Below are 16,491 nucleotides of genomic sequence, written 5' to 3' on the forward strand. Positions count from 1 at the left end.
CCAAAGACTGCAAATGTAATACGTGTGGAAAAATCGGACATTTTTCGAGAGTGTGTAAATCTTCTCATAAGCCTGTTAATGAAGTGACTGTGCCTGAAATGTGTGTTTTAACTGTTGACAATTGTGTCAGTGGTGATCCGGCTAAACTGATGTGCACTGTTACTGTCACTGTACCAAATACTGCACAGGCATGTACTGTTAAGCTACTAGTAGACACAGGGTCTGGTGTTTCCATACTGCCTGAACATGTTTACAGCACAAATTTTGGCTCAGTTAAGTTAAGTAATCCAGCTGTTCAGCTTATTACATATTCAAAAGAGAAACTGGATGTATTAGGGTGTCTTAGAGCTGACATTACTTACAATGGCAAGAGTGCCTCCACAGATCTCTACATTGTGAGAACAGGAACACCCATACTGGGAATGGACTTAGTGACTGCCCTCCAGCTACACATAAAAGGGGGACAATTAGTTCTTGACAGTCCCAAGGTCTGTGCTACACTTCAGCAAACCTCTGCTCTGCCCACTCAATGTAAACAGGAATGTGAGTCTCCAGTTGCATTCGGATGTGCAAAGGACTTTGTACATAAAGTGAAGGTGCGACCTGAGGTGAAGCCAATACAGCAGAAACTTCGGCGCTTACCCCTGTCAGTCCGTGATGCTGTTTCCGCAGAACTCAAGAACCTTGAGGAACATGGCATCATAGAGAAAATCGATGCATCTGAATGGGTCTCCCCGATTGTAGTCACTAGAAGGAAGACTGGTGGCATACGCATGTGCGTTGATTTGAGAGAGCCTAACAAAGCGGTGGTTGTTGACAGTCATCCCTTGCCACTGATAGAGGACATACTGTCTGAGCTGCGTGGGGCTGTCATGTTCTCCACCCTGGATCTTAAAACTACATGAAGAGAGTAGAGGGCTCACTGCTTTCATTACACATGAAGGACTGTACCAGTACAGCAGAGTTCCCTACGGGTTGAGTTCAGCACCTGCAGTGTTCCAAAAGATGATGACAGAAATCCTACGTGGCCAGAAAGGTGTCCAATGCTATCTTGATGATGTCATCATATACGGAACTTCAGAAGCCGAACATGAGGCCAACCTGCGTGCTGTGTTACACAGAATTAACAATGCAGGACTGAAACTCAATGTTGACAAATGTCAACTCCGTCAAACTACTCTGAGCTTTTTGGGTCAAAAGATCGGTCCAGAAGGTCTGCTGCCAGATGACTCTCATGTCACTGCTATCCTGCATGCGCCGCCCCCTACTGATCCTGCAACCCTGCGCTCATTTCTTGGCTTGAGTGCATGGTACAGCAAGTTTGTGCCAAATTACGCGACTGTTGTTGAACCTATGAGAGCTCTTCTGCGTAAGGATTGTTCATTCCACTGGAACGAAGCAGCTCAAGCAGCGTTTGACCAAGTCAAGCGGTTAATCGTGCACAGCCCTGCCCTGGTGATGTTCGACCCCAGTAAGCCAACCATAGTCTCGACAGATGCCTCAGACTACGGTGTAGGTGCTGTTTTGACTCAACTTGACAGTAATGATGCAGAACAGACTGTTGCATTTGCATCTCGAAGCTTGTCTGATGCAGAGAGGAAATACTCAATCGTTGAGAAGGAAGCCCTAGCTTGTGTCTGGGCTGCTGAAAAATGGCGCACATGGCTCTGGGGCAGAAAATTCCTCCTACGAACAGATCACCAAGCACTTACAACACTGCTGACTACTAAGGGCAATAACAGAGCTGGTCTACGCATAGCCAGATGGTCAGCTCGCCTGTTGGAGTTTGACTATGAAGTGGAATATAGAACTGGGTCATTGAACCATGTTGCTGATTGTCTTTCTAGGCTCCCACTTTCCGAGACAGACATGGCATGTGCAGAGGATGTGGAGTCAGTTGCATCCATCCTCACTGATCTTAGTGCTGTGTCTGAGGATGCTTTCCAGTCAGAGTGCAAAGCCTGTCCAGTGTTCACAAAGCTCCGTGTGCAGATACAGAAAGGCTGGCCTGCAAGGAAGACGTCACTGGAACCTGACTTACAGCCGTACTTCCCAATCCGCCATGAACTCGCGGTCTTGAATGAGTGCATCGTCAGAGGTACACATCGATTGCTAGTGCCTGAGTCGTTGCAGAAAAAACTCACTGATATAGCTCATGAAACTCACCAAGGCATTGTACGTACCAAACAACGCCTGAGGGAATTGTACTGGTGGCCCAAAATGGATTGTCACATAGAGACACTGATAAAGAACTGTGCAACGTGCAGACAGAATGATAAGTCCACTGTCACCCATGATGCTCCACTCCAACCCATTCCTTTACCAGCTGCTGCTTGGGAAAAGGTGTCTGTGGACATCATAGGCCCTTTTGAAATAGCCCCTTCTGACTGTAGATTTGCCATCACATTGGTAGATTACTTTAGTAAGTGGCCTGAAGTAGCTTTTGCTTCCCGAGCTGATGCAGCTACTATCATTCAGTTCCTTTCTGTAGTTTTCTCTCGTGAAGGGAATCCAAAGACATTGATAAGTGACAATGGCTCTCAATTTCTCTCTGCTGAGTTTGCTGACTTCCTTAAAAGCAGGGGAATCCAACACCTGAGATCTTCAGTGTATTACCCAAGAGCTAATGGGGAAGTTGAGAGATTCAATAGGTGCGTTAAAGACTGCCTACAGACTGCCTCGATTCAAGGACAACCCTGGAAATCATTCCTGAGAACTTACCTGATGGACTAGAGAGCAACCCCTCATTCAACAACTGGAGTTTCCCCTTCAGAACTGCTCCATGGACGACGAATGAGAACAAAGTTACAGGTAATGGATATGCCTGTTCCTCAGACAGAGAGGCGTACCATGTGCGAAAGAGTTAAGAATAAGCAAATGAAAATGAAAGAATACACTGATGCTCGCAGACACGCCAAACCATCCAACTTTCAGCCTGGTGACAAGGTACGGGTTAGGAAGCCGTGGAAGGTAAAGAAAGGCGAGTTAAAGTTTTCCAAACCAAGGACTGTCATGACAAGGAAAGGACCAAACACTTATTTGCTGGATGATGGACGGACCTGGAACGCCTCACACTTATCGGCTCTGTCAGAGCTGAACACAGGTACTGATTCTGACACAACAATGGACTGTCATAAACCAGGAACTGATCTAGCATCTAACTCTGAGCCTGATAGTAGGCTTAGGCCCACCAGGATGAGGAACCCACCTTGCTGGACCCAAGACTTTGTCATGGGAAAGTGAATGTTACTGAGTAATGTGAAATATGTTAAACATGTATTAGGTGACATACATCAGAATGATGAAGTCAGGTTCACATAAGAAATCCTTGTTCAAAGGGGGAGATGTTGTGTCCACACATACTATTGCATTTGTTCTGTAGATGCATTTACCAGAAGCGCTAGAGGGCGCTAGTGAGTATGTTGTTCTGCTTGTGGTTTTTTGGAAGAAGAAAAATAAAAATAAAGAAAGGAGTTATCTCCGGTAATCCTCTGTTCCTACCTGCGTGTGTGTGTAATGCCTGCTGAACTAACACCACACAACAGCGTTGCATGTTTGATTTACACTTAACACCAGAGGCCCTTCCTCTGGAACTGAACCAGTTGGAATTGAACCAGCAGTCTTTTATTTGCCAAACAAAATGATTAATAGCTTCATCGCTGGAAGCACAGAAATGTTTTATAATAATCCATGAAATATTTTCAATCAGTAACCCACATATAAAACAGATATATGACTGACATTCATGATGATTTTGTTTTTCCACCTAAACATTGCTGCTGCATAAACACATTCAAAATTTGGTAAACAACTGATTTAATCCTCGTATGGATTTCGGGTCAAATTGACCTGTTTCTGTTAAAAAACAAAAAATAAAACAGTACAAGTTTAAATTTTTCTGTGACAAAAATTTCCAAATTAAAAATAATAACTGAGCACATATGCTGCTACACCCAACGCGTTTACATTTACACTCTAACCTCCATCACCTGCAAACCAATTGCTTGTCTTTCCATATTTTCTAGCTCTATATACCTCACACCTGCACATCAAGGGGGTAGGACAGAAGAGATAAATACTTCTGCATCAGAGTAGTCTTTCATGCTTAATATAATCAAAGGATTTAGCTGTCAAAAGGACTTTAGACCTCATGTTTGAAGAGAGACAGGGACACAGCAAGAAAGAGAAGATGAAGAGAAGAAGTCTCACACTATGAGGACAATTTAGAAATCAGTCAATCAATAGAGGGCACGGGTGGTGCTAAATATGTCTGAAGACCTCAATGGCCACAATAGTTTTTACACATCATACAACCTGGGTCAGTACCTTCTCAAGACAAAGCTGACAATGGTTGAACACATATTAATGTTAATGAAGACATGTCTCAATCCATTTTTTCCAAGATAATGTTCAGGGTTGTGGATTTGTGAATTATAACCTTATGGCAAAAACAACTTTGTTTGGGTAGAGACTGATTGGAATCGTTAAACATATATGTTTTCTCTACTGTCTGATACTGAGATAATGACAACATATGTTGATGGTCTATAAAGTAAAATTTAATTTTACACTTCTTTTTAAAACTCCAAATATGTCCTGGATCAATGTACCCAAAGGGATACGAGAAAGTCCCAAACATGAAGACTATACAAGGATTTAATCGATCTATTTTCATTTGAAAATATCCAAAAGAAGATTATTTTGCATTCAAAATTCATTACTAGTCCCAAAGTGACTTAAAATACTTAAAAATGAAAATATTTTAAAATTTGTAGGTATTCTACAAAATCTTTGTGCATAGATGCTGTTCAGATGCAATGTAGATCCAGCGTGGCTCAAATCAAGGAAAATGGTGGCTTTAAACAATTTTGAAACTGTGAAATTGAACTTGTCATGTGTGCTTGTATTTCTATGGGATGGTGGTGAAAGCGGTTGAGGTGAAATGCTTGTCTTGGCACCTGCTTGTCTATGAATGATCATGAAGGAGATCTCTAGTAGAAAAACAGCAAAGGAGTGGTCATACACTATGTGTCACTAGGGATGGGTATTGATACGATTTTCATGATTCCGATTCCATTTTCGATTCTGTTTAACGATTCGATTCTTTATTGATTCTTTATCGATTCTTTTTTTTAAAAAGGAGAACACTAAGGTCGATTAGCTTAGTTCTCAACAAGAACCGGTTTTCGATACCCATCCCTATCCTTCACACTGACAAAACAAGAAGGGATGACCTCTCACCTTTATCATTATCACACTGAGACTATATCAGTTCCACTCCCAGTGACACATCCACACAGTCATTACCTGACCTAAATAACTTTATGATTGGTTTCTTTATTGTAACATGATTTAAGAGCCATTTATTATTAAAATATGTAACATGTTACACTATATATATACAGTGAGGCAAAAAAGTATTTAGTCAGCCACCGATTGTGCAAGTTCCCCCACTTAAAATGATGACAGAGGTCAGTAATTTGCACCAGAGGTACACTTCAACTGTGAGAGACAGAATGTGAAAAAAAAATCCATGAATTCACATGGTAGGATTTGTAAAGAATTTATTCGTAAATCAGGGTGGAAAATAAGTATTTGGTCAATAACAAAAATACAACTCAATACTTTGTAACATAACCTTTGTTGGCAATAACAGAGGTCAAACGTTTACTATAGGTCTTTACCAGGTTTGCACACACAGTAGCTGGTATTTTGGCCCATTCCTCCATGCAGATCTTCTCAAGAGCAGTGATGTTTTGGGGCTGTCGCCGAGCAACACGGACTTTCAACTCCCGCCACAGATTTTCTATGGGGTTGAGGTCTGGAGACTGGCTAGGCCACTCCAGGACTTTCAAATGCTTCTTACGGAGCCACTCCTTTGTTGCCCGGGCGGTGTGTTTTGGATCATTGTCATGTTGGAAGACCCAGCCTCGTTTCATCTTCAAAGTTCTCACTGATGGAAGGAGGTTTTGGCTCAAAATCTCACGATACTTGGCCCCATTCATTCTGTCCTTAACACGGATCAGTCGTCCTGTCCCCTTGGCAGAAAAACAGCCCCATAGCATGATGTTTCCACCCCCATGCTTCACAGTAGGTATGGTGTTCTTGGGATGCAACTCAGTATTCTTCTTCCTCCAAACACGACGAGTTGAGTTTATACCAAAAAGTTCTACTTTGGTTTCATCTGACCACATGACATTCTCCCAATCCTCTGCTGTATCATCCATGTGCTCTCTGGCAAACTTCAGACGGGCCTGGACATGCACTGGCTTCAGCAGCGGAACACGTCTGGCACTGCGGGATTTGATTCCCTGCCGTTGTAGTGTGTTACTGATGGTGACCTTTGTTACTTTGGTCCCAGCTCTCTGCAGGTCATTCACCAGGTCCCCCCGTGTGGTTCTGGGATCTTTGCTCACCGTTCTCATGATCATTTTGACCCCACGGGATGAGATCTTGCGTGGAGCCCCAGATCGAGGGAGATTATCAGTGGTCTTGTATGTCTTCCATTTTCTGATGATTGCTCCCACAGTTGATTTTTTCACACCAAGCTGCTTGCCTATTGTAGATTCACTCTTCCCAGTCTGGTGCAGGTCTACAATTCTTTTCCTGGTGTCCTTCGAAAGCTCTTTGGTCTTGGCCATGGCGGAGTTTGGAGTCTGACTGGTTGAGGCTGTGGACAGGTGTCTTTTATACAGATGATGAGGTCAAACAGGTGCCATTCATACAGGTAACGAGTGGGGGACAGAAAAGCTTCTTACAGAAGACGTTACAGGTCTGTGAGAGCCAGGGATTTTCCTTGTTTGAGGTGACCAAATACTTATTTTCCACCCTGATTTACGAATAAATTCTTTACAAATCCTACCATGTGAATTCATGGATTTTTTTTTCACATTCTGTCTCTCACAGTTGAAGTGTACCTCTGGTGCAAATTACTAACCTCTGTCATCATTTTAAGTGGGGGAACTTGCACAATCGGTAGCTGACTAAATACTTTTTTGCCCCACTGTATATATATATATATATATATATATATATATATATATATATATATATATATATGGCAGACAACAGTTAGTTAATTAAATAGTTTTGCAATGTTTAGCATTATAAATTAGAAAGTAGGGCGTTAAAGCCAGTTTTCCTAAGTAAAGCACAAAATATTAATTATTAATTATGTTTAATTATATCTCTCACTACTGTCCCAAATAACAAAGACTGAGGACATTTCTATCCCAGTGTTAGGATTTCTTAACCAGAACAGAGTAAGTTTATATGCTGTGCTATGTCACAAAAGGATGAGACAGCTAAAACTACAAACAGTTGCATTTTGTTCATTTATTTATTTTCATATGTGTTGAAGTGTACATTCCTTCTCATGTCACCTCAGAAGAAAAGCAGACAAACGTGAACAATGGATCCACTTGTAGTGAAATTATGTGAGTATGTGACATTTTGCACTGTTACTGAAGTAGTGTCAGCTTCCAGATGTAAACTGTTTAAAAACTAGTTGAAAAGAAACCAAAATGCTAATTTCATACTGATATGTTACAAATCCTACAAAATACTTTTTTATGAAAATCTGTTTTTGAAATTCAAAGTAGCTTCTTTAAATTCTCTCTACGTATTTACTTAGTTTTAAGCATAAAAATTGGTGATTTAAATTTATTGGAAGGCTTTGTTACATGCTGATGTACAACATGTCCTTTTTTTGTCTGCAGTTGCTGTCAGTGCTTTGTGGCTCACTCTGTGTCAAAGTCACACTACCAACAGGCTGAAGGATGTTCTAGCTGATTGTTTGAATGACACTGACTACAAGCAGCTTCGTCAGATAGCCACGAACGGTCTTCCAAAAACAAACACATCTCGTCATGTTGTCATTGTTGGAGCTGGCATGGCTGGATTGACAGCTGCCAGGCTACTTAAAAACACAGGCCATAAGGTCTGACATGAGATGTTTTTATTCTGGTTATTTAAAAATTTTGTTCTATTATCTGTGACAGACGAACCTTTGTTTTTCTTCAAGCCTGAATATATAATTACTAGAGGTACTGCAAGTCCTATTAGTAGTCCTGGTGTCTCTCATCATGGTCACCTAAATGCACAGTAATGGCAGGTTTTGTAATAAGGCAGATTGCGCTAACATAATATGAACTGTTAGTTGATTATTTACCTGCCGTATTAACGGGAGAGGACGTGCAAACGTTACCGCTGCTGCTGGGTTGAGATTCACGAGTCCGGAGCGGAATTAAAAACACGACATTCCTTTAAGGTCATCGCGTGTTTTGTGAGCAAATGCTTTTGCATATTCGTAGTGTTTCCTCCCTTAAATAAAATATCTACTTTTCAAGTATTACAAGTTGCCCTGTTGTCATCCGTTTTTGTAAAGTATAACCAAACTTTTGAGCGTTTGAGCCGCCATGTTTCCTGCCAGGTAAATGACACTCCGCAACGTGTTGACGTCATTCGGGGCGACTGGAATCTATAAGGGAATCATTTGCAAAAATGGCAAACAATTCCAAGGAATTGAAACAGTGGGAACCGGTTGTCAACAAGAACCGGTTTTCGATACCCATCCTTATCCTTCACACTGACAAAACAAGAAGGGATGACCTCTCACCTTTATCATTATCACACTGAGACTATATCAGTTCCACTCCCAGTGACACATCCACACAGTCATCACCTGACCTAAATAACTTTATGATTGGTTTCTTTATTGTAACATGATTTAAGAGCCATTTATTATTAAAATATGTAACATGTTACACGAGAACTGCCGCTGTTACTGTTTCTGCTGTGTTTAGTTTATCTGCAAAAGTTTCAACAGCTGGATGAAATTAACGGGAGAGGACGTGCAAACGTTACCGCTGCTGCTGGGTTGAGATTCACGAGTCCGGAGCGGAATTAAAAACACAACATTCATTTAAGGTCATCGTGTGTTTTGTGAGCAAATGCTTTTGCATATTCGTAGTGTTTCCTCCCTTAAATGAAATATCTACTTTGCAAGTATGTGACTATGTGTCACATAGTGACACATAGTCAGAAGAAAACTCTAAGAAAATTCAGAGGAACAAAACATAAACACCTTTCCAGATAATACCTAGTCTCTCGCTATATAAGGCCATTCATGATAGTTTCTGTCTCATTTCTGACAGAGCTTCACATGGTAAGAATTACTACTTGATTTAAATCGAAGAAATATAGCCAAGATCTACAGAAAGTAGTTTAAAAAAAGCATGAATGCATGTAGTAATATGATTATTATAACTGATTCTTTTAAAAGCCAGTTGTAAATGAAAACTTCCAAGCTTTTTTTTTGAGTGATGTAAAACTAATATATATATATATATATATATATATATATATATATATATATATATATATATATATATATATATGGCAGACAACAGTTAGTTAATTAAATAGTTTTGCAATGTTTAGCATTATAAATTAGAAAGTAGGGCGTTAAAGCCAGTTTTCCTAAGTAAAGCACATAATTATTAATTATGTTTAATTATATCTCTCACTACTGTCCCAAATAACAAAGACTGAGGACATTTCTATCCCAGTGTTAGGATTTCTTAACCAGAACAGAGTAAGTTTATATGCTGTGCTATGTCACAAAAGGATGAGACAGCTAAAACTACAAACAGTTGCATTTTGTTCATTTATTTATTTTCATATGTGTTGAAGTGTACATTCCTTCTCATGTCACCTCAGAAGAAAAGCAGACAAACGTGAACAATGGATCCACTTGTAGTGAAATTATGTGAGTATGTGACATTTTGCACTGTTACTGAAGTAGTGTCAGCTTCCAGATGTAAACTGTTTAAAAACTAGTTGAAAAGAAACCAAAATGCTAATTTCATACTGATATGTTACAAATCCTACAAAATACTTTTTTATGAAAATCTGTTTTTGAAATTCAAAGTAGCTTCTTAGTTTTAAGCATAAAAATTGGTGATTTAAATTTATTGGAAGGCTTTGTTACATGCTGATGTACAACATGTCCTTTTTTTGTCTGCAGTTGCTGTCAGTGCTTTGTGGCTCACTCTGTGTCAAAGTCACACTACCAACAGGCTGAAGGATGTTCTAGCTGATTGTTTGAATGACACTGACTACAAGCAGCTTCATCAGATAGCCACGAACGGTCTTCCAAAAACAAACACATCTCGTCATGTTGTCATTGTTGGAGCTGGCATGGCTGGATTGACAGCTGCCAGGCTACTTAAAAACGCAGGACATAAGGTCTGACATGAGATGTTTTTATTCTGGTTATTTAAAAATTTTGTTCTATTATCTGTGACAGACGAACCTTTGTTTTTCTTCAAGCCTTAATATGTAATTACTAGAGGTACTGCAAGTCCTGTTAGTAGTCCTGGTGTAGTGAAAAGAGTTGGAGATTTTGCATTTTTAATTATAACACTTTCCTTTTCAACGAGATTAGTGTGTGTAGATAAACAAAGCAAGCAATATTTCATACATATTAAATAATATATACTTGTGTTTGGTAATATTTAAATAAGGTCACCATAGTAGAGGCTAGTGGACGAATTGGTGGACGTGTGGAGACCTACAGGAATGACAAAGAGGGCTGGTATGCTGAACTTGGTGCTATGAGGATCCCTGATTTTCATCAGTGAGTAAAATCAGTTATTTAAAAGGTGGCCATTTTTAATACCACAGTGGTGATAGAGGCTGCTTCTGCTCCTAGTTTATCTGTCGAACCTTGAGGAAACTCACAATCTGATTGGTTTTCAACAGTATTGTCCTTCAGTTTGCGAAGGATCTGGGAGTTGAGCTGAATAAATTCATCATGGATGACAACAATACTTTCTATCTGGTGAATGGAATACAGCCACAAAGGACATGCAAAGTGAAGGAAAAGCCTGAGATCCTGAAATACAATCTATCACCAAGTGAGATGCATAAATCAGCTGACGCTCTCCTACAGCAAGCATTAGAAAAGGTATGTGGAGGGGTTTGTTTTTCCAGTTGGCGTTAAATGTTTCAACATAAACACCAAAACTGAATTGATTTTGTTTGGTCTAAATCCAAGGGTGTAGATTTGGTTTTGGCATTGATGGGGATGGATGATTCAACCATCGAATCCTGCCCCGTTTCTTATTTTTTCCTTTTTGTTTTTACTTCTTGATAATATACTTGCCTACATATGCTATTCTACCTGCTTTTAAACCGTTTAAAATTACAATTCATAGTTTTATATATGAATTATATAATGTTAAATTACTATTAAACAAATGACTGACTAAGTATTTTAGGCTTTAGTTTACTTCAGCCATATTCCATATAAGTCAGGGAGTGTTGGCATGTATGTCCTAGCATAGCCTGTAACGTTATTGTGACGGACACATTATATGAGTGAACTTGACTTTAAGTGACTTACAGGTTTCTTTGAAAATCAATCTTCCTTTTTGCTGCCATCCTCCCCCTCGCAGCGCAGGTTTGCCGCTGCTGAAACTAAACAGAGCTCCCTGAAAGGCACAGCCAATCACATTGGCCATATTTGTCACATGAGGTAGGACTCCAGTAGAGAACGTAATTTAACTCTTTCTGCACCGCTCGCTGAATGAGACGCTGACAGATCGTTTTTTTCTTACTATCGGGTTTGTTTTTCTTTACTCGAAGGGATCAAATTATTGGTGGGGACACGTACCCTCCGTCCATGCCAAATCTACGCCCTTGTCTAAATCTAACAGACCCATTTTCAAGCTGAACAGTTGTGTGTATATGGGTTTTTATACAAACACTTATTTGAAATATTTCCATTTTAAAAAAGCTGTTAAACCAGAATTCTGTAAAAATATATAGTCAAAAAAAAAAAAAAAAAAAAATATATATATATATATATATATATATATATATATATATATATATATATATATACATAGTCATGTGAACAAAGAAGTGCATCACATGGAAACTTTTTAGTATTCCGGAACATTTGTTCTTATTTCATACAGTGCCAAGAATGAAGATTGACTTGAACACAACACGTTTAAAAACAGTTTAATTTGGTCAAACAGACACATCTGCCCAGGCCTAATTACTCCGTGCTCTCTGCCTGTTTCTTCACGGTAGTTTTGTTTTTATGTCATTTTTTGAAACCAATGATTTTTCTATTATGCCTCCCACGAATGTTAAATTAATCTCCTTCTGAATTCTGATGAGCGCACTTCGTTAACTGCTCATTGTACATGTATTTGCAGTCACTGCTAAGTTCAGGGACGGGGTTTGGCCCACAGTTCTTGTCAATAAAATAAAATAAAAATAAATAATAAATCCTAGATTAGTTGACGGTAAACACTTGGATTCTAAAAGGTTAACACAACTCTAACATCAGGTTAGACTGCTCTAAGGTAGTTCATTCAGGTATTACATCTGCTCGCCATATAAGAGACTGTGTTGATATGCAGCTAAATATTTATACATGACATTGTCTCAATGATTTTTACTTCTCTAGGTGAAAAACGAAGTCGCACAAAATGGTTGTAGAGCTGCACTGGAAAAATTTGACCGCTATTCTGTGAAGGTAAATTTAAATTAAATAATTAATTAATTAAAAGAGCTAAACTTTATTTTTTCTCTATGACCCACTTTGATTTCATAACCAGAAACTTTGTTTTCCTAATAGGATTACCTGAAAGAAGAAGGTGGTCTGAGTTCTGAAGCCATTAGGATGATTGGAGACCTACTTAACGAGCAGGGCCTTATGTACACTGCACTCACTGAAATGATCTATGACCAAACTGATGTTAATGACAACGTCGAGTAAGACCTTCTAACTAAACTAAATATAACTTCTTTCATAGAAGAGTTCATAAACATAAGTGAAATATATCAGTAAATCAAATCATGAAATGTTCCGTTATTGAACTGAAATTCTTATTTCCTTATTTAAATTAAGAATAAACTTTTTATCAGTGCTTCAACTGTTCATTTATAATTTTAGATGAGCTGCAGGTTTTAATTATTTGAAGTAGAGGATATAACAATTCATTGCTTTAACCAGGAGTGAGGGAGGCCTCAAGGGCTGGGGTACTGTAGGTTTTAGATGTGTCCTTGATCCAACACAGCTGATTTAAATGAATGAACAAATCATTTGATTCAGGTGTTTGACCCAGGGTGAGCCAGCCCTTGAGGCCCGGTGTTGCCCAACCCTGCTTTAACCTGATAGCACGTTTTCCTGATGTGATGTGTCATCATTTCTGTCTGAAAAAAATGAAAATTTGACTTTAGGCTGTATTGCTGTCAGCAGGAGTCAGCAGTACCATATTTTTTGGTCTATAAGGCACACTGAAAATATTTACATTCAAAAATCGACAGTGCACCTTATAATCTGGTGCACCTTATGTATGAATTCTGGTTGTGCTAACTGACCTCGAACCGATTTTATGTGGTACACGGCACTCAAATCTGTCAGAAAAGGTTTTAGTATGACTTTGATATGCTACGGAAAAAAAGAAAACTACAAAGCCGCACCACTTGATGGATTGTCGGAGCATTACGGCTCCCGTAGTCAGGAGCCTTGCAGAGTAATACTTATTGTGCTTCAAAAACATAATATTATTATATTATATTATGTGTGTACAAAATGGCACCTGTTAAGAGACATGCTTGTGAAGCAGATTTTAAACTCATGGATATCAGTCACGCAGTAGAACCTGAGAATAGAGCAGCAGTTAGGAAATTCAACATTAATGAATCAATGATACAGAAGTAGAGGAAGCAATAAGAATAAGTTGAGTAAAGTTTGACTTATCTGACTGCTTTGTTTTACTTAATGCATTTTATAATCCGGTTCACCCTATGGTCTGGTACATACAGAGTTTTCTTTGCACTTGTACATGTTACATTTTATTATTTAATTCTATGAAACTGAAAACATTTGAGACCTCAATTTATTGTTAAATTAAGCTAAAATGTAAAATATATTTACTAGACATTGATTACTAACAAATTCATGTGAAAAATATATATCTCTGTTTTTCTTTATTTTATTTTAAAGGTACTATGAAGTGACTGGTGGGTCAGACCTTCTCACCAAAGCTTTAAAGAAAAGCCTTGATGTCCCAATTCTTCTTAATTCTACAGTCAAGCGTATTAGCCATTCAGATGAAGTTACTGTGTCATATCAACGAGGCCAACAGTCTAATTTTACTGATCTTAAAGCTGACTTTGTCCTGGTAACAACAACAGCCAAAGCGGCTCTTTTCATAGATTTCGATCCTCCTCTCTCCATTAAAAAGATGGACGCCCTGAGGTCTGTCCATTACGACAGCTCCACTAAAATCCTGCTCACCTTCAAAAACAGGTTCTGGGAGGATGACGGCATCCGGGGGGGGAAGAGCATCACAGATGGGCCAACTCGTTTCATTTACTACCCCAGCCACAGTTTCCCAAAAAATAGGACCATTGGTGTCCTCTTGGCTTCCTACACCTGGTCTGATAACTCACTACTATTCCTAGGTCCAAACGATGAAGACCTTAAAGAGCTGGCTTTGAGAGATTTGGAAAAGATTCATGGCAAGAAGGTCAGGGATCTCTGCACAGGGGTCATAGTGAAGAAGTGGAGCTTGGATCCTTATAGTTTGGGTGCATTTGCTTTGTTTACACCCTACCAACACTTAGAATATGCTGAAGAGCTCTTTAAAAGTGAGGGCAAGGTGCACTTTGCTGGTGAGCACACAGCCTTCCCTCATGCTTGGATCGAGACATCAATGAAATCTGCAATCAGGGCGTCTACCAACATTAACAACGCTGCAAACAAAGAGTCAGTCAGAAGTGCAACATGAGATGAACTCTAATGGAACAAGATGATTTGAACCAAATAATCAGTCGGCTCCCACAAAGATGTGTATGATTAGCTGGTGATGCTGAATTGACTATATTTCTTAAACCTCTTTTTATATAAAAGAACATTGCAGGTACACTATTTACTTTTTTTCTCCACTGGTGCTTGCTTGTAATTTTATTACAACTTCTGTATAGTTAATAAACAGTAGCTTTACTGGTACTGCTTGTAAACATTATTTTAATTATTTGCATTATTAGACATCTGGTTTAATGAGTTGAGTTTAATTGGGTGATAATTACTAAGAAATGAACTTTACTGAGCATTAACCTTTTTTGTCTCTACGACTTCAGTCACAGCCTCTTAGAATGTTGTTTTGTTTTTTTTAGTTTCTTCATGTATTATAAAGTCATATTTTACCTATTACTTATATATTATGTATTACTGCATATTTTTTACATTGAACTTCTTATGCTTGCATCTCATTGATTAAATTTATCAGCGATTTTCTTTAACTTCTTTTTTTTCTGTTTAAAGTTTGAAATTAAAACCTTTTACTTTACTCAGTTTGTGTGGGGTGGGCTTGTTTATGTTACTCCTACCCTGACGCCTAGCAGAGGGGGTCGTAACACGCTTTACCAACGCTTTTGTCTATATATTAAAGATGGCCATTCATCACCTTCACTTTCTACAACTCTTGTTCATAAAAACTACCGGTAATTAGTTCACCGTCATAGCCTTTGATCTTATACACAGGGGAATGCGATGTCGTCTACGCTAATTATTTCATCTGTGAAAATTTGTTTGTAGTGTTTATCAAATTTTTTTCAATCAATCCATTCAATTTTTAAAAAAACAGTAAACACACACAAAATCTATATCAAAATTTGACTTGAATTTGACTGAAAACTTGACACCCCCAGCGGGGCATGCAGCCTCCAGCTCCTCTCAGGGCTGGAAGCCAAAACATGGAGTGGACCCAAAAACAGATTCAAGCCAAAAAACAGAACTTTGAAGCGAAGAAGTGTGTTATTTACAACAAAGTGAAGGTACAAGATAGAAAAATAGAAACTGTGAAATACAATGACCTTGAACTAATAACAAACTGAGACAGGCCATGACCTATGAACTAAGAAGATGGCGTGTAGCACTATGTACAAGGGCGTAGGGGCTTTCAACTAGGCTTCCCCGGGACATGAGTGGTGGACCATGGGATTTGGCGAGGGAGTACAGTGGTACAAGAGATGGTGGCGAAGAGGTGTTGAAACAAAGCGAAAACAGATTAAGGTTGGTTCTAGACTGAGTTAATCTAAACTGTGGGGTCTGAACAGTCTTACTTGGTTGCAAGTGGAGTCATGCGAGAGGGGATGAGACCTGGGTGAGTACAGTGGAATAATGATCCATGATTCCAAAGCAGAGCAGGCAGGGAGGAAGGCAGGTGAGACCGGAGAACACTGAAATGCTGTGTCCCAATTCAGGGTCTGCACGCTTCAAGTACGCATTTCAAGTGTGATTACGTCACCGCCACGCGACGACGGCTGTCCCAATTCGAAGTATACTTCAAATTCATACTCCAAATGCACCGTCGATTACCCCAAATATCAAGCGTGGTCCGGTGCACGCTTTGTGGTCCCATATATCCCACAATTCATAGCGCGGTGGTGGGTGTGGATAAT

The 16,491-nt window shown here is 39.2% G+C and overlaps 1 protein-coding gene across 4 annotated transcripts; it reads left to right on the top strand.

The window, feature by feature from the left end:
• The first annotated feature begins 7,054 nt into the window (after positions 1 to 7,054).
• LOC146523061 (L-amino-acid oxidase-like) lies at positions 7,055 to 15,598 on the top strand. 4 transcript variants are annotated; one of them, XM_085154650.1, is made up of 8 exons: positions 7,825 to 7,939; positions 9,721 to 9,769; positions 10,028 to 10,248; positions 10,527 to 10,639; positions 10,765 to 10,969; positions 12,485 to 12,553; positions 12,656 to 12,792; positions 14,030 to 15,591. In XM_085154650.1, the coding sequence occupies exons 2-8, from the start codon at positions 9,745 to 9,747 to the stop codon at positions 14,814 to 14,816; spliced, it is 1,557 nt and encodes a 518-aa protein (XP_085010776.1). In that variant the 5' UTR covers positions 7,825 to 7,939; positions 9,721 to 9,744; the 3' UTR covers positions 14,817 to 15,591. The 4 variants fall into 4 exon arrangements, with proteins under 4 accessions (XP_085010777.1, XP_085010776.1, XP_085010775.1 ...); XM_085154649.1 differs by lacking the exon at positions 7,825 to 7,939 and adding an exon at positions 9,105 to 9,166; XM_085154651.1 differs by lacking the exons at positions 9,721 to 9,769; positions 10,028 to 10,248 and adding an exon at positions 7,055 to 7,436 and having other exon boundaries at positions 7,719 to 7,939; positions 14,030 to 15,598.
• Positions 15,599 to 16,491: the final 893 nt, after the last annotated feature.

This window comes from Neolamprologus multifasciatus, chromosome 3, assembly GCF_963576455.1.
Source record: "Neolamprologus multifasciatus chromosome 3, fNeoMul1.2, whole genome shotgun sequence".
Taxonomy (NCBI): domain Eukaryota; kingdom Metazoa; phylum Chordata; class Actinopteri; order Cichliformes; family Cichlidae; genus Neolamprologus; species Neolamprologus multifasciatus.

Excerpts from the sequence above, each read along its gene's own strand:
- LOC146523061 (XM_085154651.1), top strand. The coding sequence starts at position 7,412 with ATGGATCCACTTGTAGTGAAATTAT. Across the intron at positions 7,940-10,526 it reads TTAAAAACACAGGCCATAAG|GTCACCATAGTAGAGGCTAG; the intron begins GTCTGACATGAG and ends TATTTAAATAAG. Across the intron at positions 12,554-12,655 it reads TTGACCGCTATTCTGTGAAG|GATTACCTGAAAGAAGAAGG; the intron begins GTAAATTTAAAT and ends TTTTCCTAATAG.